The 25,530-nt window shown below is 43.1% G+C and overlaps 1 protein-coding gene across 7 annotated transcripts in view; it reads right to left on the reverse strand.

Annotated features, from left to right (window-relative positions):
• The window catches only part of HECW1 (HECT, C2 and WW domain containing E3 ubiquitin protein ligase 1), a 202,406-nt gene extending 194,469 nt beyond the window's left edge, over positions 1–7,937 (reverse strand). For all 7 annotated transcript variants that reach the window (XM_082192708.1, XM_082192704.1, XM_082192707.1 and 4 more), the window contains exon 1: positions 7,770–7,937. In XM_082192708.1, the coding sequence (XP_082048834.1) occupies positions 7,770–7,799 (30 nt within the window). In that variant the 5' untranslated portion in view covers positions 7,800–7,937. The remainder of the gene's footprint in view (positions 1–7,769) is intronic.
• Positions 7,938–25,530: the final 17,593 nt, after the last annotated feature.

The following is a 25,530-nucleotide window of genomic DNA, read 5'->3' on the forward strand; positions in this document are numbered from 1 at the left end:
GTGAGCTCTTGACTTGGGCCCAAGTCTGAATGTAACGGTGCCACTGCCTGGTATGGGAAAGGAACATCGTCCAGTTATGAGAAGACAAAAACTCCAATGCAAATCCTCATTATTACATATTTTACATGGCTGTTTATTTGTATATATTTTAAAATTTGTTCCTGAGAGAAGTGGACCCAGTGCCAACTAACAGTCCCCTCCCCCAGTTGCTAACCAAATGCAAGGAAAGTGTGTGGACAGGGTGGGAAGGGACATTGCAGGAGTCCACTTTAAGAATGGAGCGGGCTAAGGTGTGCAAAAAACCAACAATCCTCCATCCTCTTCTCAGAGTGGTCCTCTGTGCTGAATAGCACTATCTCCACTTTCATTCAAGGTGGTGATGAAGCAAATACAAAAACTCCATCTTTCATTGCAGCAACTCTTGCCAGTTGATTATTTGCCTTTATAGCAGATTGGCAAAATCAGACACTTCTCTCAGGAACAAATACATTGTCCAAGTGCATTATGTCCTAACCACAGAAAGGTTACAAAACTCTAAGAATGACTCATAAAACCATTACTTAGCCTCTTGGACACTATGTATTCAGTATGAGGGAGGGGAGGAGGAGACGACCTATGTTTCATCTTAGATTTACATTGAACATTCTTCCTGTTCACTTTGACTCACAATTTGTTTGTGTGAAGAAGAAGAAGAGTTTGGATTTGATATCCCCCTTTATCACTACCCTAGGGAGTCTCAAAGCGGCTAACATTCTCCTTTCCCTTCCTCCCCCACAACAAACACTCTGTGAGGTGAGTGGGGCTGAGAGACTTCAAAGAAGTGTGACTGGCCCAAGGTCACCCAGCAGCTGCATGTGGAGGAGCGGAGACACGAACCCGATTCACCAGATTATGAGTCCACCGCTCTTAACCACTTCACCACACTGAAGCTTTGTTTAATGGGGAAAATGGCATCCTAGTATGTCCTCCAGCATATTAATTCCTCCTTATATTGGTTTTAACACTGTAGGAAAATGTGGTCTGCTAATGAATTCTGAAAACTTCAAAAACAAACAAACATACATACATATACATTCTTTGATAAGGACAAAGGGAAAGTAATAGTTTTCACCTTCCTATTCTAACTGGTTAGGGTTCAGATCTACAGTCAAGAATAATTATAAGAAGCACATATTTGAAAGATCTACAAATCCCATAAGCACCAGCATTCCAAACATTCCCAGGTGCATCCAGTAAATGTATGTGTGATGGCTCCTCTCGCTTGTAAAGAGGCAGGTCAGAGGTGGGGAATCTCCGACCAGCATGCCTAATGAGGGCCACCAGGCCTCCCCATTTGGCCCATTTTGGTCAAGTCATGCTCACCAGCCCAGCTGTAGAGTTGGAAGGTTCTACACTTAGGCAGGAAGAACCAGCTTCACAAATATAAGATGGGGGGGGGCACTTGGCTTAACATGAGTCAACAGTATGATGCAGCAGCAAAAGAAGCTATGCTATTCTAGGCTGCATCAACAGAAGTATAATATCCAGATCAAGGAAAGTAATAGTACCACTCTAGTATCATCCAAAGGGTGCTCATCAATGGTTCCTCTTCATCCTGGAGAAGAGTGACTAGTGGGGTGCCACAGGGTTCTGTCTTGGGCCCGGTCTTATTCAACATCTTTATCAACGACTTGGATGATGGACTCAAGGGCATCCTGATCAAATTTGCAGATGACACCAAACTGGGAGGGGTGGCTAACACCCCAGAGGACAGGATCACACTTCAAAACGACCTTGACAGATTAGAGAACTGGGCAAAAATAAACAAGATGAATTTTAACAGGGAGAAATGTAAAGTATTGCACTTGGGCAAAAAAAATGAGAGGCACAAATACAAGATGGGTGACACCTGGCTTGAGAGCAGTACATGTGAAAAGGATCTAGGAGTCTTGGTTGACCACAAACTTGACATGAGCCAACAGTGTGACGCGGCAGCTAAAAAAGCCAATGCAATTCTGGGCTGCATCAATAGGAGTATAGCATCTAGATCAAGGGAAGTAATAGTGCCACTGTATTCTGCTCTGGTCAGACCACACCTGGAGTACTGTGTCCAGTTCTGGGCACCACAATTCAAGAAGGACACTGACAAACTGGAACGTGTCCAGAGGAGGGCAACCAAAATGGTCAAAGGCCTGGAAACGATGCCTTATGAGGAACGGCTAAGGGAGCTGGGCATGTTTAGCCTGGAGAAGAGGAGGTTAAGGGGTGATATGATAGCCTATGATTCTATGATTCTATGATTCTATGATTCTATGATTCTATTCTGCCTGGAGCACTGTGTCCCATTCTGGGCACCACAGTTTAAGGATACTAACAAGCTGGAATGTAACACTGATTATTATTATATCCACTGATGATGATGGTGGTGGTGATATATTTATTTGTACTTCACTTTGAGGGACTTGAGGTAGTGTACAGATAAAATAGGAACAGCTAAAAACATAGAAAAAACCCTCACTCATTAAAAAAAACAATTAAACATGTATAGATGAAAACTCTCTCTCTCTCTCTCTCTCTCTCTCTCTGTGTGTGTGTGTGTGGCTTTTTTCTATTAAAAACACACAGATAATTACAATAAAAACAGCATGTTTCCCAAACCTGTTGGAATAAGGTGGTCTTCAACTGGTGGCAGAAGCACAACAAGGAGGGAATCAGTATAACTTCTCTAGGGAGGAAGTTCCAAAGTCTGGAAGCAGCCACTGAGAAGGCCCTCACCCACATCCCCACCAAGCAGGCCTGTGAGGGCAGCAGGACCGAGAAAAGGGCCTCCCCTCAAGATCTCAGACCCCAGGCAGGTTCATATGAGGTAATGCTGTCTTTCAGATAGCATTGGGTCTTTCAAATAATACTATTATTATTATTATTATTATTATTATTATTATTACTTACAGATGAGCTGAGATTTAAGAAGGGCAAGTGTAAGAAATAAAAGAAAGGGGAAAATCATGATGGACAAATATACACCAGTAGCCAACACTTGTCGGGATAAGGCCAAGTGGACCAAAGCTTAGAATGAACTCAGGCTTGCAAGAGAGGTTAATAATAATAATAATAATAGATTTATTGAGCTATGTTTGAAGCAAAAGGAAGAACAAACAAGTAGTAGGTCCTTTGTGTGGAGAAGATAGAAATGCTATTGTATAACAGAGAGAGGGCAGAACAGCTCAAAACCTCCTTTGCCTCTGTCTTCACCCGAAAGGAAAGCAATGCCCAACCTGGTGATAACGTAATAAATGTTGTAAGGAGGGAGCTGGAGCCCAAGATAGGAAAAGAGGTGGTACAGGAACACCTAGCTACTTTAAAAGATTCACATCTCCAGGGCCTCAGGAGCTGTACCCAAGGGTACTAAAGGAGCAGATTACACCAAGCTAGAAGGGGTAGCTAAGGCTACAGAAGACAGAATTGGGATTCAATATGACCTTAACAGATTGGAGAACTGTCCCCAAATTGACAACATGAATTTCAATAGGGACAAATGTTTAACAAACAAAATCTTCTATTCCTTGTTTTTTTGTTCCATTAATGCCTTGACAAATTGCATATGGCATAGACGAGAGAACTGAGATATTAATGGGCGCAAAGACTATTATTGAAAAGGCCACAGAAACACATTGTAACAAAACAGAAAAAGCAAGAGAATATGTATAACATCAGTCTATAACAAAAAAAATAGTGCTAAGATTAATAAAATATGTGGCAAATCCATATACTTGTGACAGCAAGATAGTTGCTATGTTGAGAGAAAACTCTATTATATGGGATAGCAGCGTTAGCAAGTTTTCTTTAAAATAATGCACTTAGCTTACCAAAAAAAAAAAAAAAAAGCACACATAAAATCTGATGGGGATGTCCTGACTCACAACTCAACACCCAAATCCTAGCTGTACTTACCTTGAAATAAATCTCATTAATTCCAGTGTGACTTATTATAAGTAAATACGCTTAGGATTCCAGCCTCGGTCTGGTTTAGAATACAGATAGGCAACTGGCTCAATCCACTTCCCTGAGGGCATCCAAAGCATCATCCAACACAGACCCTACTCCCAAAAAGACCTCCTTATATTATGCACCTCACCCATTTCCCCCATCGTGAGCTGAGACACACACAAATGGCTCTTTAACACCCTCCACATAGTTTCAGCAGCAACAGAAGCTTTGGCAGAGTTTTCCCATTACACATGTCAGATCTAATCCCCTTATGACAGCCAAGATACAGGCAAATAATATGTGTGAGCAGCTCTCCATCAAAGTCTTCTTTTGCTGCTCACAAAGAGGAGCTGAAGGTGGTAAAAAGCCACCTGCCTGCACTTCAACATGGGCCACAGGAGTAAGAAATGAATGACACCAAGGTTGCTGGCCTTCTAGGCCTTGTTCAATTCAAAAGATGGCCCTTGTTAAAAGATTTTGTTGCTGATCAGCAATTTAGGATTTGTGAAGCACAAAATAACCCAACCGTAGCACTGTAAGAGCCACAGCATCATAATCAGGCAGCTGATTGAAGCAGTCACACTTTGTTTACCCTGAGGCCAGGCAAAGGCCTTGAATCCACATGGTGGATTCTTCGGATATAATTATACATTCCTGAATCTAACACAGTTGGTAGGAATGCTTTCCAAATCAGTTTCTCTGCTAAGGAAGATCTGAGCATGCAGAGGATTCTGGGGCAAATTCTGAGGTCATCATAGTCATCATCTGACTGGGTTGCCCCAGCACCAACACTTTGAATTATGCTCAGAAACGTACTGGGAGCCAATGCAGATATTTTAGGACCAGTATTATATGGCCCCAGCAGCTGCTCTTGGTCACCAATCTGGCAGCCACATTCTGGAATAGTTGTAGTTTCTGAATCACCTTCAAAGGTAGCACCATGAAATCAGTATGTCTAGAGTACTGGCCAGGTCTGATGAGTTTCACTATCACTCCACATGTGTCCAAATCCTGGTGGTGTAGAACCCACAAGCAGGTCAGGAGGGTCTAAGTCCAGCAGGTAGTCTGGGAAGGAAAAAGATAAGGATTCCTGAAAATAACAGTGGCTGTTTTCAGAACCCTGGACAGAACCCAAAGAGCAGCCTGGCATGTTCTAAAAAGACCTTGGTCTCAACTGAGCTCTTACTACTTTTTCTTGGCAGTGAGAGGTCAAATAATAAGGGCTCACCAGCCCCGTTTCCTCCCTCTCTCCTCTCCCAACCTTATACTGTATACAACACAAATGTCTCACATCAAATGTAACTGATCTGGGTGGGGGGACAGTCCTACAACCTGAAAACGAGGTAATGCACATACTTTTGTAACCTAAGAAAATCTTTAATAAAAATTATTTTTTTAAAAAACAACCTGAGCCCTTATTACACTTCCTGAGTCTAACTAGCTCTCTCAAGCAGCAGCATCCCCTTAAAGTGACAGTCCCCTAGCCTGGCGCCTAGTTCTCTGTCACATCTGCAGGGCCTCAGACTGGGCACGCTGCCTGTACTGGAGAGCAGGTTTGATGGAAAGGGAGGCCCTTGAGCTCAGGGAGGGGGTTCTCTGGCTGTTGGACACAAAGTAAGCAGTGAGGCCCAGGGACCCAGAGTCAGCACCACTTTCACCTTGCCCTCTGGGTCCCCTTATGGGACACTGCTCATAGGAAACGTTCATGAGAAAATGAAAACTGAACATGGTATTTAGTGGTGTCTTTTGTAATATTCACATGTTTAATGAAAAAGCTATGACAGACCTTGGGAGAATTAACTGTACCCATAAGCATCACCGAAGAAGAAAGCAATGCCTTTGCAGTGTGTGAGAGCATTTCAAAGCACTGCATTATATATAAAGTCCAAATAAATCATTTCATTTACCAAACTTTCCAGGCTATGATTAGCACCAGTCTGCATCAATCAAATAGTTGTTGTTTTTTAAAAAATGAAATGTGTCTTCTCAATCAACTATTCATTTTAAAGACATAATAAAAAGGAAAATGACTAGATGTTCTCTTTGGAAACTCAGACAGCTTGTTTCAAACTAGATCTCTTTGGTGGCTTTTCAAACCATTGCCAGGATTTTAACTAAAATGTACCACTTACTGAGTATAATTCTATTCAGAATAGTAATAAAAATAGTACCACACTTTTTAGAAATAATTGTGTGTGTATTTCTGAGGAAATTGAAAAGACAAGTATAGACTGCAGCCAAGACACATACTGTACTGTACTCTATTTCTTTACAAACACACACACAGCAGAAAAATGATAATCCCTTCTTAGTGGAAAATCCAAATTTTCAAATGACTCCCCAAGCTAAAATGAATTACTGTAATAACCAGAATCCTCATATGTTCGCTGTTCAACAAAGGCACAGCTGACCACCTGCTATGTTGCATCTTACAGACAGCAGTTTCCCCATTTCTCAAATGCTGTTCTCTTTAGACCAGGGATGCACCCCACTGAATCATATGACAGATTGCTAAAAACACAGGGAAGGGGCAAGGGGAGCAAGGGAAAGGATTCTCCTTCTAGCTTGAGAGACTGCTGTACCGCCTCTCTGTGCAGCATAACAGGGGTGCCTCTGCAGTTCTACAGAGGAAGGATGTCAACAGCCAGACCCAAGCCAAATAAATAATTGCTTTAATTTGAGGATATACCACACATGGCTTAAATGGGCAAACTGAAACGGAGGAGGCTATGTGTTTGTGTGTGCACTTGCGCTCTGCAGCTAGAGAAGGATTATTATTTTAAAAGCTGCATTATTTGTGGTTGCATCACTGATCTTAAACCCTCAACCGCATATGACAACAAAACAGAAAAGGTCCTTAGCATGAGTCAATGAAATGTGCCTTTCTTTAACTTGAGAGGAGGCAAGGAGACAGCAAAGGAAAGCAAACAACTTGTCATTAAAGAATTTGCTGCATTGAGTTAGAGGCTGTTGTAAGCAAAATAAATCAGAGAGAATTTTTTTTTTAGCTCAATACAGGATTACAGAAACCCTGTCAAACTAATGTGAACTACAGATAGCACAAGGCTACCCACCTTTGTCCCTTATTTTCTTGCTAGTAGCGACAGGCCAATTGATATACGCACCAAACCAAACCTAGATGCTGAATCCAGAGAAAACATGCACATCCCCTTTCCCCATCCTCCCAGCAAGAGAACTCTCATCCCGCAGAGCGGATGGGCTGCTTCCAATTCCCTTCACAACCCGGCAAAAGGAAGGGGGAATGTATGCACAGTCCAGAGATGCTCAGGCTGTATCGTACACATAAACACAACCCTGCCCCCTCCCCCACACAGTCAGTCATGTGCCAGCGGGTGAGTAAAAACTACACATTTGCTGTCACTCTGCACCCATCCATTGTCGGCACCCCTTCCTTCAAAGAAGAAATACATCTCTGCAAGAAATGAAAGAAAGCAGGCTGGGCGGGGGGGGGGGACTCTGTCTATCTGTCTGTCTGTCTGTCTATCTATCCGGCGTCTCTAGCTTGATAATGCCTGGTCCATGAGTCCAACTCACTCGACTGGAGGCCCCTTCCAGTTCCTCCTAACAGGCCACCAGATTCCTTTTTGACTCGACTTGACAGGAGGTCACAGCGCCTTTCCCCGGCGGCCCCGACCGAGCTGGCTACACTTCGCGACCCCCAAAGCCCCGGCACGAGAGAAGCCTGGCCGGAGGGGGACCACAAGGAGACCCGGAGCCTTGGATGCCCAAAGCCTTCCTGGGATGCTGGCTTCCCGCAGGGCCAGCCGGGAGCGGCGCCTTACCTGGAGAAAGCCGGGCTGCGTGCAGAGCATGCTCTTCGGCCGAGGCAGCAGCGGCTCATGGCCAGGCGCCTGGCGGCTCCGCGCTGCAGTCAGGGCGCGCCCGGCCGGCCCGTCTTCCTCCGCCCGGCTGTCTCCGCCTCCTCCCTCACAGCGGCGCTCGAGAGGCGATTCCCCCCCTCGCCCAGGCGGCGGCGGCGGCGGCACCAGCACCAGCAGCCCCTCGTAGGTCCCAGGCGCGGAATACGGCAGCAAAGCGGACGCCTCCGCGGCTCCCCCGCCCCGCCCTCTCTGGGTACCAGGCAGGAGCCAGCCAATCACCAGCGTCGCCCCCGCCCGCCCGCCCTCCTCCTCCTCCCCCCCTCGCCCCGCGCGCAGCCCACGCACGGCGGCCGGGACCCGATGCTGCTGCTGCTGCTGCAAGGGGAGAGGAGGGCGGCAGGGCGGACCGCCTTCGCCTCCCCAGGCCCTCTCCCCAACGGCCTCTCCTTTTCCTCCTCCGCGCTCGTTGCGCAGATGCTCTCATTCCGCAAAGGGATGCGGAGCATCTCGCGCCGCCTCGCGCGCCGCCTGTGCTTTTGTTAAGGGCCCTTCATTCAGTCATTCATTCATTCATTTTGGTAAATCGTTTTTATTTATTTTAAACAAAGGGGAGAGAACAGTGCGAACCGTACAGGCACTGTAAATAATAATACAGTAGTAGTAGTAGTAGTAATAATAATAATAATAATAATAATAATACAACAATAACAACAACTTTGGCACAAAGATCAAACACAGAATTGCATAATAACCAATGCCAGGCCCTGGTTAGCTTAGGGAGAAATAGCTTGAGGGAGGCGGGAGGGAGATGGGGTGAACAAGGTATTAAAACACAAGACGCAAAGCAAAGGCTGTGAAGGCACTGACAGGGAGTGTTTATTACATTTTCAAGAAATTTAAGTTAGAATTGAAGGGGGAGGAAAACAGATAAGATAGCATTGCATTGGTTTATTGAATCATCCGTAAACTATAATATGCTGGATGAGCAGTCAAGTTACACGCATCATCATTAACATGTTTAATAAAACAGTACCAGATTAAATAGAATGTTTTATTATACCATGCAACAAGATTGGCTCCTACTAGATCTTTCCAAAATATAACCCTTATGGCTCTAGCAGCAGTCAGTTTGCAGTGAGAAGGTAAATCTTTGGTATCTGAGATGTCAAGTAGGGCCAAGTAAGGAGACGGACCAAGTGTTCAGCCTTTTTAGGGACATTTATGCTGGTGGCAAAAATTAGCTTAGCGCTTGCTTTATTTTGTTTTTGCTGCTACAGAATTGTTTCTACAGTACTTCCTTTAAAAAGTGACACTCTGGCAACCTGGTTCCTCTCTCAATCACTGGTGTGTGGGGAATCCCTCCAGTGACTCCACAGTGAGGGAAAGGGGCTCTGTCCCTCCTCAGGGACACTTTCATCAACTCTTCACCTATCTCAGCTGAGTCCAAGCACTGAGAATAGATTTAAGGCCTGAGCCCTGACATAAATGAAGCCCTGAGTTTGTTCTTCTCCCGTCTCCTTGTAGGTTTACTGTCTGCAGGGTGGGTCCATCCAAAGTTAAGTGCCAATGATTTCATTGGGAGACAGTTAAGAATTTATAGGATTTGATTTGGCTGAAGTTAGTTGAAGTTGTGATCCGTTTTAATCAATGTGCTATGTCTGGATCCAGCCAATAGACACTGACTTAGGATATAATTTCAGGCATCTACTGAAGTGGATATAATTGAAGGATATAATTTCAGGCATCTAGCCGAGGGAAATGTATGTCACAATAAGGCTGTAGTGCTGTGTACACTTACCTGGACTTAAGTCCCACTTAAAGTGGAGCTTACGTCTTAGTAGGCTTTTATAGGATTGGACTGTAAGTGTGTCTTTTAGGTGCTACAGGAGTTTTTATTGTTTTATTGCAGGTGGGATTTAACTTCATATTCCACTTGTAATTAAGGCTTGATGACACACTTTTCTCCAATAAAGCAGCATGGGAAAGGAATGGTTGGGAACGAAAAAGCATCAAGGGAAGAATAGACTTACGGTAATTCTTTTCTTGCTCACCACTTCTCTTCTTGAACCTCATTCCCCCCTCCCCAAAAATGTCCCACCCCAAGGTGAGAAGCAGTTTTTCTGCTGCAAATCACACACCCCCCTTTATAGCAAAGAAACAGGCTCTTGTCCTTTTATTACACAAGTGTAATAATCTTTTGTTAGAATTGAATACATCAGCTGCTTCTAGTTGTATCCAAGACTGCAAACATAAACATGGTTACTCGAGATCTTTGAAATCAGTTGATCTTCTAAGCACATTTCTTGAGTACAGTGGTACCTCAGGTTACATATGCTTCAGGTTACAGACTCCGCTAACCCAGAAATAGTACCTCAGGTTATGAACTTTGCTTCAGGATGAGAACAGAAATCGTGCGGCGGCAGCGGGAGGCACCATTAGCTAAAGTGGTACCTCAGGTTAAGAACAGTTTCAGGTTAAGAATGGACCTCCAGAATGAATTAAGTTCTTAACCCGAGGTACCACTGTACTGGAATGGGTGGAAGGGATGTTGGAACTAGTTTTATCTAAGATGGGTTTTAAAAAAAAATCTACAGCACAAATTCATCCATATACTGGCATTTCTCTTTGAATAATTTTCACTTTGGATTCATTTATTGTTAAGATAATGTATCCTCACATGTTTCTTAAAACTCCTGTGTTAATAGTTCTTCATGCATAAATGGTTGCTACTGACATATGAAAGATATAGTTCAATGCATCTAAACATTAACCAACTATCTTCCAATAAAGAAAATATTCCATACTTATGTTTTGTCTTCACCTCCCACAGATTTTGCAGTACTGCTGTACCTCATTAAATGGTGTGAGGGTGTGTGTGTGTGTGTCTAGCTTCAATGAATACAAATCTGGTGGAAGATTCCCCCCCCCCCGCTTCCCTCCAGTTTTCAGCTCCCCTCCCTGAAGTGGAGCATGGACCTTTCTATTTTCAGATTCACAATGTGGCTTTAAATGCCTTGTATAAAAAGTAAAAAGGATGGGTTTTTTAGGTCAAAGATTTCCCAACATTTTGATGAAAATTTGTGTTATGCTTTTTTCTGCCAAACGGCAGCAGGAACCTTATAAACATGCCTCAGTGGATTAAGCTTGCTGCTTTTGCTCGGAACGAGGAAGAAAATAGCATAAGAGATCAATCCCTGTTCTATGAAGGCCACATGCCAACTCACCATAACATTTTGCAAGCCATATCAACTATTTCAATACAAACTTCAACTCAAACATATGCATAAAGATTGGACCCAACCCTAAGCACATGTTGAATCCTTTCCCTGGCTGCACATATCTGATGCTAGAGGGACTCTGCCCCCCCATCCCACCTGGATTTGCTCTTCTTCACACGCTCTCACACTACATTGGATACACACACATTCACCACACACAAACAGACCAGACATCTCTCTCTCCCCACACTTTACATGTCCACAGCCACACATAAATATGTACCTTCTACCTCTCACTCATAAATACATTCAGTACTTCCTCTCCTCACTCTCTAAGAGGATCTCTTTCTCCCCACCCCACTGATCCTTCTCTCCTTTTCTCTCTCTACCCAAGACCATCTCCTCACCCACAGATCCATCTCTATCTCTCTCTCTTTCCATCTCTTGCCTTCTCCCACCACAGCCCTTTCTCTTTATCCAAGAGCATCTCTTTCTCCCACCCTCACAGATCCATTTCTCCACCTCACTACCCAACAGTATATTTTTCTCCCTCTCATCTCACAGATTTCCCTCTCTCTCTCTATAAGCAGGAACCTTTATTCCCCCCCAGCAGAACAGTTCTCTCTCTACCCAGGATAATCTCTTCACACATCCTCCTCGACTTCTCTTATCTCTTCAAGGACCTTGCAAAGGCCTACAACCATGAAGTAACAGGCGAAGCAATCCCACTGCTTTTTCCCCCTACCCCCAACTTTCAAATAAAAGCTTTCAGGGCCTGCAAAAGGGCCATGAAGGAGTTAGAAAACACACAGAGAGAAGGGGGGTGGGGTGAAACATGCAGGACTTTTTAGTACTTTGGAAAGAGTCCCCACCCTTTTTTTAGAAGCTCAGGAAGCAGTGTGATGACAATATAGTGCAAATATAGTATAGGCATATATATCAGATAAAATATTTTCCTCGGTTTTTGCAGGCACAATATCCCCTCTGCTGCCTCCCAAACCCTTTGTTCTTGAGTTTATAACCTTAAACCTGAAAATCAATACAATGCATACAGTTCAGCAACAGAATTTGCAGTTTATATTGGTTCTGGGCCTCTCAATTTTAGTGGTGAAAGAGATGATTTATTAAGTCTCTGGTATTTTACTGATATAGAGTGGATCACGAGAGATCCCACCAATTTCAGCTCCTTTCTCCCAGTGTAGCACTGTGACTTATGTGATTTTCAGACAGTCAAAACTGACTCTCTCCCAGTCCTTTATTTCAGTGTCATTAATTTTCTTCTCCCACACAAAGAGACCTCTCTGAAACGGCAGTCTAGGAAGGTCCTGCTACCGCTTTCACAGCTGTACTTTGCTCCCTTGGGAGAATGCACCGCCACTCACCCTCTTTTCTATCCAATTGTGCACGTTGCTGTTCTCTACTCACCGCATTGCTTTCTCCACAAGATTTTGTCATTTTTGAACAAAAGAAATGCCGGGATCTTCCAACAGAAACAGGAGGGAGTTAAGTTATATGTTGCAAACCAAAGCTAATTGTCTGCACAAAGGTACGATAGATTTCGCATGAGGACTGGCTCATTCATAAATCAAGTGACCAAATGTAATGGGAGAGGACTGCCACTGGAGAATGGCCTTGCAGTGCATGGAAACCATCTGCTGCAGAAAAAGTGGGTAGTATGTATGTATCTACTTGGTGAAAGAGAAAAGACCATCCTGTGATGGATCCTGTGAGGTCTCCTGGACAGGGCCATCTGCAGTCATGTACCAGGATGGGGTGGCAGAGGTGTTTATTCCAGGCAACAGCAAGGGTGCAAGATGGTTATGAAGGATCTTATAACACACTGAAACAACATTGTCGTGTAATGTTTTCTCATCTCATCAAAAGTGCACTGGAGTAATGTACTCAACATCACACAATTAACCTGGTTCCCATAATGTGTGTGCTGTAGAAAGAGGTCTGCGCATGTCAGAACATATGAATAATAGCAGGTCCACCATGCCCACATATTTGTCTGTGGCTGTATCCTAAATCCTGTGTCCTGACAGAGCCAGTCCACCAAAGATGTGGGGTGAGGCAACTGCCTCCTGTAGCATCGAGGAGGAGGGCGAAGAGAAAACCATAGGGTCATAGCATCATATAATTGTAGAGTTGGAAGGGACACCAAGCATCATACGCTGCTTTCTTTGGCGAGATTGTACAGTGATTTCTCTTCCTCCCTTGCCCACCCATGGCCTTGCTTGCTTGCTCCCCCCCCCCGGCAACCTGCTCCTTACTAAAGGATTCATTAATTACTTTAGTTACTGCACTGTTAAGGGAGGCTTTGCACCGTGTTGGGGTCTTTTAGCCCTGCCCCTATCCTTGCATGTACAAGGTTTCAAATTCCTTCATTTTGCTGGTGATAACTGATCCCAATGTCATTTAACAAAACCCCTAAAACTTAAAAGGTTGGGTGGGATGAAACAACTCAGAAGGCTGGTTCTATTTCAGAAGTGGCAGGTTAGATGAGGAAGTTTACCGTATCTTACAAACTTCTTTGTGGTCAGCTAAGGCCCCTAACATGTAAAAGAGTTAAATTGAATGATAAACAAAGCTGAAGGAGAAACAAATAAAAATGTGTTATAGAGCGTAAACGTGTGCATGCGAATAAATTGGAGTGTTTCAAGCAAAGAACTGGGACACAAATTTCACATTTATTGACTGCAGATATTCAGTCAAAACTGTTCAAAGGTTCAAGTGTCACTCTCTCTGACATGGTACACAGGCAAAATAGATATTCTAAGCACCTACCATTGACATTTAGGGTAATAAGCCCATTGAATATTGTCACAGAATCTATATTTCCTAACTCACCCCCAGGTACCTCAAGTTCAGAAGAGAGAATAAATTGTACTTAGTAAACACATTTCTAATATATTATAGTTAAATATTTTACTCTGGTTGCAAATTTTGCATTTTATTTTGCAAAGTTTAGACGTTTTTGAATGGCAGGATTAACACAGTTTAAATATGGGCATGTTAGGGATGTTATGGAGACACAGTCCATCCCCCAGAGTAGGAAGTAATCGTGATGTCGTGGCAGTCAGTCCTTGGAGGCTACAGATAAGTATGGAAAGCATATCTGCAACAACAATAAGCACTTCTTCCCACATTCAATAAATGCTTATTCCCACATTTCTCATGATGTCACATAGCATTAAACATTAATGAAGACAGAAGGAGGAAATTGAGGTTATCCAATGCTCAGTAAATTTCTTATGGCTCCGAAATGCAAAGAATGGATGAGAAGAATGAAACACTGCATTTATCATGTTGGAAATGAAAATAAAATGCAGCTTACATATTTTTTGTTTCCCTGAACTGTAAATAATACAATGTGAGGAGCATATATCATCTCCTTGTTTCATTCCACATAGTGTTTGGCTGCATGGGTGCATATCAGAGTGCTAAATTATGACAGCCTGTACCCCATCTTGATCAAATTAATTCCAGCCCCAGGGCTACAGTAATTTGCATAGCCTAGTTTTTAAAATGGCTTTCTATGTGAAAACGCACCAGTTTTACATTTCCCTCTCTTGAGTCTCTTTCCCTCCAACTTCCTTTTGTTTCTGAGATCCCTACCTATGCACTGGAGAACGGACAGAGGTTAGCAATTACCATACTTGGCAGCAAGCTCATTTCCATTTGCATAAAATATTAATCTATGTGGGTAAACATGTCCCCATATTTTCTATCTTAAGCTACTATAGGACCATAGAAAGCTGCTATAAATACAACAACTGCTTTTTATAAACAAGGTTCACTGTAAGTGGGAGCAGAGGAGAAATCCAAGGCGTATGTCTAAACATTATAATCTGCACCTCAGTTCAAAGGACCTTATTGACGCCAAAGCACCCACAGCATCCCTGATCAGGCACAGTTCTCCAGGCACTTCAAAGGCTGGTGCGGAATCATGTGCTCTTTATGGGTGTAGAACTGCTTCTCCCATTTTTAAAAATGAAAAGCAGCTTTGAGAGGGGAGGATTTATAGCTGAAAATATTTGCCTTGTTTGTTTTGTTTGTTTGTTTTGTATACTGGTCTTCAGCCAAAGATCACAGGTACTTGAGCTTTTGTGGTCCCGAGCAATTTAGGGCTTTATAGGTCAAAACCAGCAATTTGAATTGGGCCCGGAAACTAATTGGCAGCCAATGCAGTCAGGTCAGGATCTGTGTAATATGCTCAAACTGTCTTGCTCCATGAGAAACCTGGCTGCCAAATTCTGCACCAGCTGAAGTTTCCAAGCTGTCTTCAGAGGCAGCCCTAAGTATAACACATTGCAGTAATCTAACCTAGAGGTTACCAGAGCATAGAGTTAGGTTATCCTTGCCCTGATGGGGGTGCAGGTGGGACGCCAGCTGAAGCAGATGGAAGGCACTTCTTGCTACTGAGGCCACTTGAGGCTCAACCAACAGCAAAGGTTTCAGAATCACCCTCAAGTCACATACTAGCTCCTTCAGAGGGAGTGTAACTCCATCATGAGCAGGCCACCTCCCATCCATCTGGTTTAGGTAATCTAACAGTGCCTCAGTCTTATCTGGATTGAGCTTCAGTTTGTTGGCTCTCATCCAGTCCATTACCAAGTCCAGCACATCTACTACCAACCTCCAGACGATGTACTCCAAAATTTTGGAGAATCCCACTCAGTGGTTTCACGCAGATGTTAAACAGCGTAGGGAATAAAATTGAACCCTGAAGAACCCTACATTGAAGGTTCCACCTGGCCAAAGACCTCCTCTCACACATCACCTTCTGGAAACAACTGCCCAAATAAGACTGGAACCACTGCAAAATGGTGCCACCCATCCCTAACTCGGACAGCCACTCCAGAAGGACACAATGGTCAGTGGTAGGCTGGTGTAACAAAGCACCTCTCTTTGGGAAGGGTGTGGCTCAGAGACCAGGGGCAGTGGCGGGGGCTGCCTGGAGGACTCCCAAGGAGAGGGGAGAGGAGAGAAAGCTGACGGAACACATCACAAGAAAGGGTGTTTGAAAAGGGGTAAGGGGCTGTCAGATCTGCAGGCAAGGGGTGACATAACTGGGCTTCTGAGGCTTGGAGCGTGTTTCCCCACAGGGGAGCTGCAGAAAGAATGTAGTTGGTCAAGGGAGCCATGGACTCAGAAAGGTTGAAAACCTCTGCATTACACCTTTAATGGAGCTGAAGTCTAGTGCTGGAAGTGACAGGGCATGGGTGTGGAATACACATGCTGATTTCACAGAGGAGAAGAAGAATTTTATTATTTATACCCTGCCCATCTGGCTGGGTTTCCTCAGCCACTCCAGGAGTCCACTCTGAGGGTCCTAAGCCAAAGCATCTGGCAATTTGGTTTTTAAATGCAGAAAATGCACAGAAATACAAGCCAGAAAAAGTCCCTCTATCCCTGGTCTAGACCCTCATGGAAAATCTGCCACTTGTAGCCTCCATTGTAGTGGCACAATCATCTGCCTTATACCAAATCATACTATGGCTGCCTACACACCGTCATTTAAAGCCAGAGGCAGATTTAGAGCAGTGTAACTAGTTTCCCCACACTGGGCACCGAGCCTACGGTGTTCTGCATAGTGTCATCCTGAGGTTGTAGTGAATTGAGCAGAACAGAAGACAAGGAGGGGGGCACACTGAATTTTGGCCTCATACAGGGTGCTGCTGAAATTTGAAATACCAAAGTCTGCCTCTGTTTAAACTACATGCCTTCCCTCCAAGAATCCTGGATCCCTAGTTTGTTAAAGGTGCTTGGAATTGTTGCACTGTGGGAGGGTGGGGGAAGTACAGTTTCCAGGATTATGTGGTGGTAGCCATGTGCTTTAAATTTGGGTGTGCACACAGCCTGTCCATCTAGTCCAGTATTGCCTGTTCTGACTGGCAGTTGCTATCCATGTTTTCAGACAGAGAAGAGTCTTTCCACAAGATCTCGTCTTATTTTTGACTGTAAATGAATCTTGAACCGACTGTATTACTAAGAGCTTTCAGGAGGAGAAGTAGACCACAGAAAGGCTACGGAACTCTAACAGGCTTGCACACTTCTCGAACATAACTGGCAGACTTACTCTAAGAATTACTGAAAATCTAGGGGGTAATGATCTTGCTTTCTGCTCCTCCATTGGGAACTGCACAAATTACACTGACGCACAGAGATAGGGAATAGACATATATGGTCTTTGTAAGCAATATGCTTTTAAAAATCATGCCAAACAACAGGCACACTGCATTTCCTTGGGTATTAATGGCCTCTCTGCTGCAGCTCTACAAAAGGCATTGCACGCAGATGGTTGTTGGAAGCAGTTGTATTCTGACTTAGCTAACCAGATGTAAGCTCCTTGAAAGCTATCATCCAGTTTCTGCTCTCCAAAAAAGCAAAGCAGGCATTAGCACCTATTGACCTGTTGGAACAGAAAATTCTACATTGTAGAGGACTTGGTCCAAATTCACCAAACTCAAAACTCATGGTGTCATATGATGTAGTGAAGCTCACACAATATTTGTTGCCATGTAAAAGAGCCCCATTTAACCTTGTGATACAAGACTGGAGCTATTATTTATTTTTGAGCAAGTGCTCAGTAATCAAGATGAAGAACTTCAGAAGGAGGTATCAAGGGTGGGTTGGTAAATGTATTACGTAAAGAAAGTACCGTAAGAAGAGATTTTAGGTCTTATAAAATACAAAGAAGAATAATTATCTAAGACTACAAGGGAAGCCCTCCTAGAGCAGAGCAGGTGCTCCATCATCTTTCGTCCAACAGTAGACAAATATAGGAAATCCTTGAGCCTATATATAGGATACCCTCAAGCAGGGCTTGAAGTCGCCCATCCATATTGTTGGTCCTTGGCACCTGGTCTAACATGGAGGTTTCATTGTTAATAGCTGATGAAAGATCTAGCCTTCATGATTTTGTCTAATTCTCCCTTTAAATCCAGAGCCAGTCCTACCATTAGACAGTGTGATGTGTCAGCCTCTGGCGGCAGATGCTAAAAGGTGGTGAGATGTTGGTGTGCCACATGGCCTGGCCTGCATCTCTTAGACAGTCTGCTGTTCTCAGGTACAGTGAAAGATCATGTTAAAGTAAGACCCAATGTCAAGAAATTTAGTGTCAGGAGATTTAAAGTCTTCTAAAGCAATGTAAAGCCTTATGATGAACAGCTGAGGGAGTTGGGTATGTTTAGCCTGGAGAAGACTGGGAGGTGATATACTGAAATGACCATCTTCAAATATCTGAAGCGCTGACACATGGAAGATGGAGCAAACTTGTTTTTTGCTGCTCCAGAGGGTAGAATCCAAACCAATGGATTCAAATGACAGGAAAGGAGATTCTGACTGAACAGTCAGACCTATTTGACAGTGGAATAGACTAGCTCAGAAGGTGGTGGAGTCTCCTTCACTGGAAGTTTTTTAACAGAGGTTGAATGACCATCCGCCAGGGATTATTTAGTTGCAAGTCCTGTATTGGGGTCCCTCCCAACAATATGTTTCTATGATTTAAGAATGGGTTTACTGCCATCACATCTGGTCCTTCACATAACAAAGTGGCATGTTCAGAGGCATGTCGATTTACATGCACCATTTATTATTAACCTTTTTCTATAATGTTCAGATTGGTTCACAAAAGGAGTTTAAAGATACTATGGAACTTCCTGATCCTTGCTTTCTTTTGCTTCTTTTACCCTCAGCCTTGTAGCAAATTTTTCCTGGCCTCTTTTAGCAGTAACTCTGAATGTACTGAGAAACTGAATCACATTAATTGACTGAGCAACTACATAGGTCACCAGGTCACAGTCTTCCACACTATGGTAAGACATATTGAGTTTCTATTTAAGTAATAGTTACAGATAGGTAGCTGTGTTGTTCTGCCATAGTCAAAATAAAAAAATTCCTTCCAGTAGCACCTTAAAGACCAACTAAGTTAGTTCTTGGTATGAGCTTTCGTGTGCATGCACACTTCTTCAGATACACAGATATTTAAGTAATAGTCATTATTTATCCATTTACATCCACATATGTAAATTACCATATCTATTCTTCTATTTTTTTATGGACATTGTGACCATTTTGGGGTGATGCATTTTCACTTTGGGAGGGCAATGTGCTAAGCAGCTGCTCAAAGCATGATCAACACTTGTGCCTGCCACACCACAGTATGGCACAAAGGTTACCAATTAGTAGGGCCTCCATTACCACAAAACAAATAACCCCTCCCCCTCAAATTATTGGTCCTAATCAGGAGGAAGGAAAGCTTTAAAAAAGAAAAAGGGTTGCAATGTACCAAGAGTAAATATGGTATACATGTGTTGCTGCATAAAGTCACGGTATAACTACTGTCCTTTAGACTGAAAAACAGCTGTCTCCTTTGAACTGACCTAAGCTGAGGCCTTTTCACACCATCTCCCTGTGATTTATTATGTATAACAGAAAAATAAATATAGGGCTTTTATTTTAAGGTGAAAGGCAGAATGCTGTGTTAACACTTGGAGGTTGATTTCATTCTCTGGTGCTGCAATGTAAATCCACCACTGTTAAGGGAAGACACCTAACTGGAGTTTTTCACCTTTACACCAAAGAAAACAAATTACATTGCATCAACTGTGCATGGGATGTGTGAATGGTCAGCATTCGCAAGTCATAAATTCTGACAAGAGCTGCTGTAATAAGTCACAACTTCCCTCACACTTCTGAGCAAGTACATTAGCTTCCAGGCAAACCTTTTGTATGCTGCTGTTTACACATTGTTATAAAAGCAATCAACAGAGAAGCTGCATGAGCCCAGGGCACCACGGAGGGAAGGGCTCATGTTCCCTATTGTAGAACCCCAGACTGGTTGGAGGGAGGGGAAAGGAAATGGGTGGCCATGAAGAATGGTTTTCATGCAACTTCTGCAGGTGTTGTGCACAGGTGTCATCAGGATTTGGGGGTTGAGCTGCATAGTAGCCATGAGAATGGTTGCTGCTGATGCTCCACTTACTATATTTGTATACCCCTGTTCATATGACTTTTGTGTGGAGAAGAGGGAAGTGGAACCACATTGCTAGAACCCCGTGATGTTATGCCCCCTGATGCCCCCTCCCCCAAAGCCTGTGGCACATTCAGTGCCACATATTGCAAGGGTTGCCTAAGCCCTGCATAATTGGGGCTCCCAGTTGTGTGGCGCCTATGCATCTTTGGCTGCTCACACAACACACAACACAGCCCACAAATGTGTGGGCACTGATGGGATGATGCCAACACAGTGCGCCACATCTTAGAGTGGGGTAATCAGTGCAGTTCTGCTCTCCCTTTTGCATGCACTAGAAAAGCCGACATTTTTGTTTTTATGAGTTGCTCCTGTGTGAAGACAGGATAACACAGAGGTGCATGCAGTAGCCATTTTGGCAGAGCAGTAGGACTGGGCTGCCCTTTTTGCAAAATTGCCAGATCCCACCAATGTCTCTGCTCAAAATATTTTCATTTTTATTTATTTTTTTGCAAATTAAATTTTTATCTGCTCAAAATATTTTCAAATACTATATGACTGACCTACACTGAATGATACAGAAGTAAATTGCTGGTATTCACTCACTGCTTCATGTGGTCAACCTATTGTTTATGATGAATTCATCTCTTAATTTGAGTGCTATCAATTAAAGAAATTACTGATCAATTCCCTTCTCTGTTCCCAATCTGTCAAACAATCTTTCCCACACTGTCTTAAAAGTATAAAGGCATTTATGCAACATGACAAGCATGACCATTTTTGATGAATGACCAAAATGGACATCAAACTGCTTGGCCACATGCTCATATCCTTGAAATAGCCCCCGGTAGATCAGGTGTGCAGCAGCAGGAAGCTGAGCAGGAGGCTTCAAATTCTGATCCCAACAGATACTATTTCCCCCTAACAACTAGCCACAGCCAAGGTCCTTGGTGCAATTCACACCCAAAGTTCAGAAGCATCCACTCCACGATACTGAAATAATTGTTTGGCAGTCGAATGTGCAGGGATGCGAAAGGAGCACAGTCACCGGGAAAGGGCCAAGCAGGCAGCCTCTGACCCAAGGCAAGAGTGGCTTTGTGGGCAGATAAAACTAGTTGTCATAATTGTAAGTTATTACTGTTGCGGTTACTTCTTTTAAGAAAGCTACGAAAAGCACCATAAAAGCAATGATTCTGAGAAAGGTCTTAGTGCTAGACATGCATCAAATGACCTTCTGCCACATCCACAGAGTTGACAGCTGCTGCAGACTTTGAAGGAAGTTGTTTTATTTTGCAGCTCCTGGTCTTGTTCTTATAGTAACCCATCTCTTAGGCACATGGCATTGATTAATAAAAGGGTGGATTTACATGGGTGCTTATACAATTGGTTTCTGGAATGATTATGCCAAATGTTGCTTCATGCAAGAAAGAATATAATATATGCTGACATTTCCTGATATGAAGAGTAGTTTTTAGGGGTGATGGTGATTACAAAATTCTGGCATGGAGGGAAATGGGTCTTTTGCATAGGAAGGAGAGCTAGCAATCACAGCATGGTTGGAATTCACACTGCATATTGATTTTCCACTTGGTGCCATAAATCTTATCCCCACTGTATTTCTGAGAGGCAGGCTAGGTGGAGACAGAGTGATTTGCCCCAGGCAACCTAGTGAGCTTCAAAAGATGAGCAAGAATGTAAATCTTTCTTTTTCATTTTCAAACCCAACACTGCCTACTAAACCAAGACTGACAGGACTCACTTGAGGAAACCACCAACTGTTGTAGGGGTTTTCTGGAGACTGGAGGGGAGATTTAGGAAGGGGAAATCTTTATCTTTATCCCTTAATAATAAGATCTGGCTTATGAACCTGACTTTGATTTCTCAGAAATGGAGAACATTGTTTGCTTCTTAATCCCAGGATCCTTAGGTATGTAACTTTATATCTGTGGCACCTTGGACTGGGAAGACATAGTCATTCTGCAATCTCAATCTTCAAACCATGTCTGCAAGCTGGCATCATGGCTGCAACCCCCAGTCTAATTTCTGCAGGTGTTTCACCCCCAGGCCCCACCAATTCTCCCACCCTCTGCTTTGCTTGAAGAAGAGTTGTGACATTTGGGTTGGTCTGAATAATTTTTTTTTTTTTGAGTTAATGATAAGAGCATTGGTGGGTGGGGGGAGGCAAAAAAATATTATTTTCCTGCTAACTAGCAAATCACCATGCAATGGCAGTATTTCAGATTTCTGTGGGAAAAGAGAGACAAGCTCCTTAGATTGCACCCCAGCACTGCATCAAGATACTATGACATCATTCCTCAGTCATTTACATTAACCACTTTGCAGAATAAAGGTTGTTATTTTTAGCTGCTTAAGTACAACTTCAACCACCATGACTCCCTTTCATGTGCCACTTCTTCAGGGTTAACAGAAAAATAATTATAGATAATGACATGGAGACAGTGATCTGTGCTTTTAAGCTATAGAGACACTGAGCCTGAACAATGACAGAGACCACTAACTTCACACATAAAGTATTTTAAATTTGCTTCTCCCGTCCATCTTTGTTTTGGCTAAAATGTTGCGCTGCTCCCTATCTCCTACCTGCATCTGCCTTTACAGCCCCCTATTCTCATGGGATAAAACCTTCCTCCGCTGAAGTGCATACAACAGATTAATATTCTGTACTTCAGTTTCCAGCAGTTCTGTGGAAATTAAACAATACACTTTGAATGCTTGTTTTCTCTACAATACCATGTCTGTGTCACTGCCCAAGGTGGACTGAATGATACAAAGGCACCACATCTTTGAAACAGCAGGGAACTCTAATCTTTTCAGGTCCTTCTGCATTTATTATGGAAATTGCATCCATTTCTTCCTGGCTTTCACTAGATAGGCACAGCAAAATGTTGTAGGTAGTCATCATGAGGAAAAGGAAAACAAGAAAAGGCCCAAGAAAACTGTGCTCTTTCATCTTTCTACATATGTTTTCTTCCATCCCAGTGTATTCTGGAGAGACAAGAGTTCTTAATCCTGGCCTAAGGGAAGCCAGTGTGGCATGCATAAGTGAGCAGTCTGGAGATGGAGATGGACAGTCTCCTGCTGATGAAACCCGCCTGCTAGGATGCAACCCTGTAGGCCCATGTTCTGCAGGCTCTCAGAGTGGCAGCCACTGCTAGCAACACTAATGATAATTCTCTATAAAGGAGATGTGTGAGAGAGAGGCAACAACCTCACGCACGCTGGTGTCAACACACCCCTGCACATTCAATGTGCTCAGCTTTGTGTGCTCCATTACTCCTCATGCAACTACTTCTACTCATGGTATTGGTCTCTTGCCCTCAGCATGACGTGCAACCACCATCTCTGGATCAGGGGCCTTGTTTCAGATTTTCGTTGCAGTAATGGGAAGATACGGGGAAGAGGACTAAGTCTGTGAAAGTTGAGATTCAGAAAAGTTCAAAGGGTCACTTTGATGGCTAAACTGTGGAGGGGTTTAAGTGTAAAAAAAAAAAAAGCAAAGTATTTTGAGAGCTCCTCTTATGGTTACTTTTTCATGCATGGTAACAGCAATAGTAGTCATATCAGTACAAGATAAGCAGACACTTCTTTGGTGAAGCAAAGGGATTGCAAAACAAAGAGATATCCTTGGTATGCTTACCCTGTACATAAGCCCAATTAATTAAGCTCCGTTAGTTGAACAGAAATATGCTCCTGAGGAATAATCAAGTGCTGTATGAAACAGAAGGAGGGTGATTGCTTGTTTCCCACTAAACACCCAAAATGGCATTATTAGCCAGGAGCTGGTAATATAAATAGGCCCTTAGCGTTACTGTCTTTCACTTAGCAGAGGTGCAGCCCTTTCCAGCTAGTGACAGGTAAGAAGAACTGCTTGAAATTTGGAAACCTCACCTCTGCCAAACCTCACCTCCTCATCTGAACACTTGTTTTGGAGGCTTCATAAACCAAACATAGACTTTCTGTTATGTACTGAAGTTCTCACCCTGGGCCAGCAGGGGGGTACTGTAGATAGTTCAGGTCCACATATGCAAATAAGGGATCGAAAGTGACGTTCAGTGATTGGATAGTTACAGAAAATGGTTACTGTTGCGTTCTAGTGGAGCCCTATATAAGCAGGCTGGCTGAACCCTTCAGTTCAGTTCTGTTCTGGCCTGTGAATAAACAAGAGCTGTCTGAAGAATCGCTGTGTTGTCTGATATGTTCACCCACAACTTAACACTTTCCCTAGGTTGAACTTCTGGGAACCTCTCACTGTGCTAGCATGCAGCCATTAAAAAAGAGATTAATCAAATGAGTTTAATCACTATGTTTATTTTGCTTTCTTTAATTGTATAATTTCAGGTTATACCTTTTTGTATCACGTTACTATTTCGCCTCATTATTTATAGCATTACCCCCCCTTCTTAATATACCCATATATTTAAAAAACTACTAACTAGGAATAATTCTTCATGCTTCTGCTTATGTAGATTTTTGTCCACATAGCTTATGTCATAATAAATTCATTAGTCTTTAAGGTACTGAAGGAATTTTTCATATTTTTCCTCTGGGCTTACCTCCATCTGATCCAGAGGCATGTTCAGGAGAGTAATTAAAACAGAATTGTATGGGGTGGGATTTTCTTGAGAGGAGGTAATTATTACCATTTCATACTCTCCAAGTAAACCTTTTCAAATGCAAGAACAGAGAATGCATTTCATTTTAATTCAGAAAATAAGCATACCTCAACTATTGGATGATTGGAGAAAATAGATATAGTATTTGCCTTGCCTTTTAGCATCAGGAGTTATCCCTTGAAGAAGTAATTGGATAGCATGTGTCTACAGTGGTACCTTGGGTTACAAACGCTTTGGGTTACAAACACTTTGGGTTACAAACTCCGCTAACCAGGAAGTAGTACCTCGGGTTGAGAACTTTGCCCCAGGATGAGAACAGAAATCGCGGGCCAGCGGTGCAGCAGCAGTGGCAGGCCCCATTAGTGAAAGCACACCTCTAGTTAAGAACAGTTCCAGGTTAAGAATGGACCTCCGGAACAAATTTAGTTCGTAACCTGAGGTACCACTGTATTCACTTCCACAGTTAAGAGAAAATCTAGTCTCACACTTGACTGAAATTTATTTATTTAGTGTTGTGTGTGAGTGTGTGTGTGTATTTGTAAAAAAAATAACCTCAACACAGTTCATCACACACAATCCTCCAAACACCTTTGGTGTGCCTCGTAGAGTCTTTCACATGTGTTATTCCAGATGCAGGCCAAGGAATGTAGTATATATTGGAATATTATAAGTTCTATTCATCCAGAAACCAGAAGTCACTTGGCCACACTTTCAGGGTCAGACTTTCATCATGGGTATTAGTGAGTGTGGGTCTTGATTCCAGAATGTGTCCCAAACAACCATCCAAAAAGCACATGTGACATGGGGGTTGGACTCGATGGCCCTTGTGGTCTCTTCCAACTCTATGATTCTATGTATCTCCATCTAAAGCAGATCACAAGAAAGAGAGTGGA

Source organism: Podarcis vaucheri, assembly GCF_965113315.1.
Source record: "Podarcis vaucheri genome assembly, chromosome: 12".
NCBI classification, from domain to species: Eukaryota; Metazoa; Chordata; class Lepidosauria; order Squamata; family Lacertidae; genus Podarcis; species Podarcis vaucheri.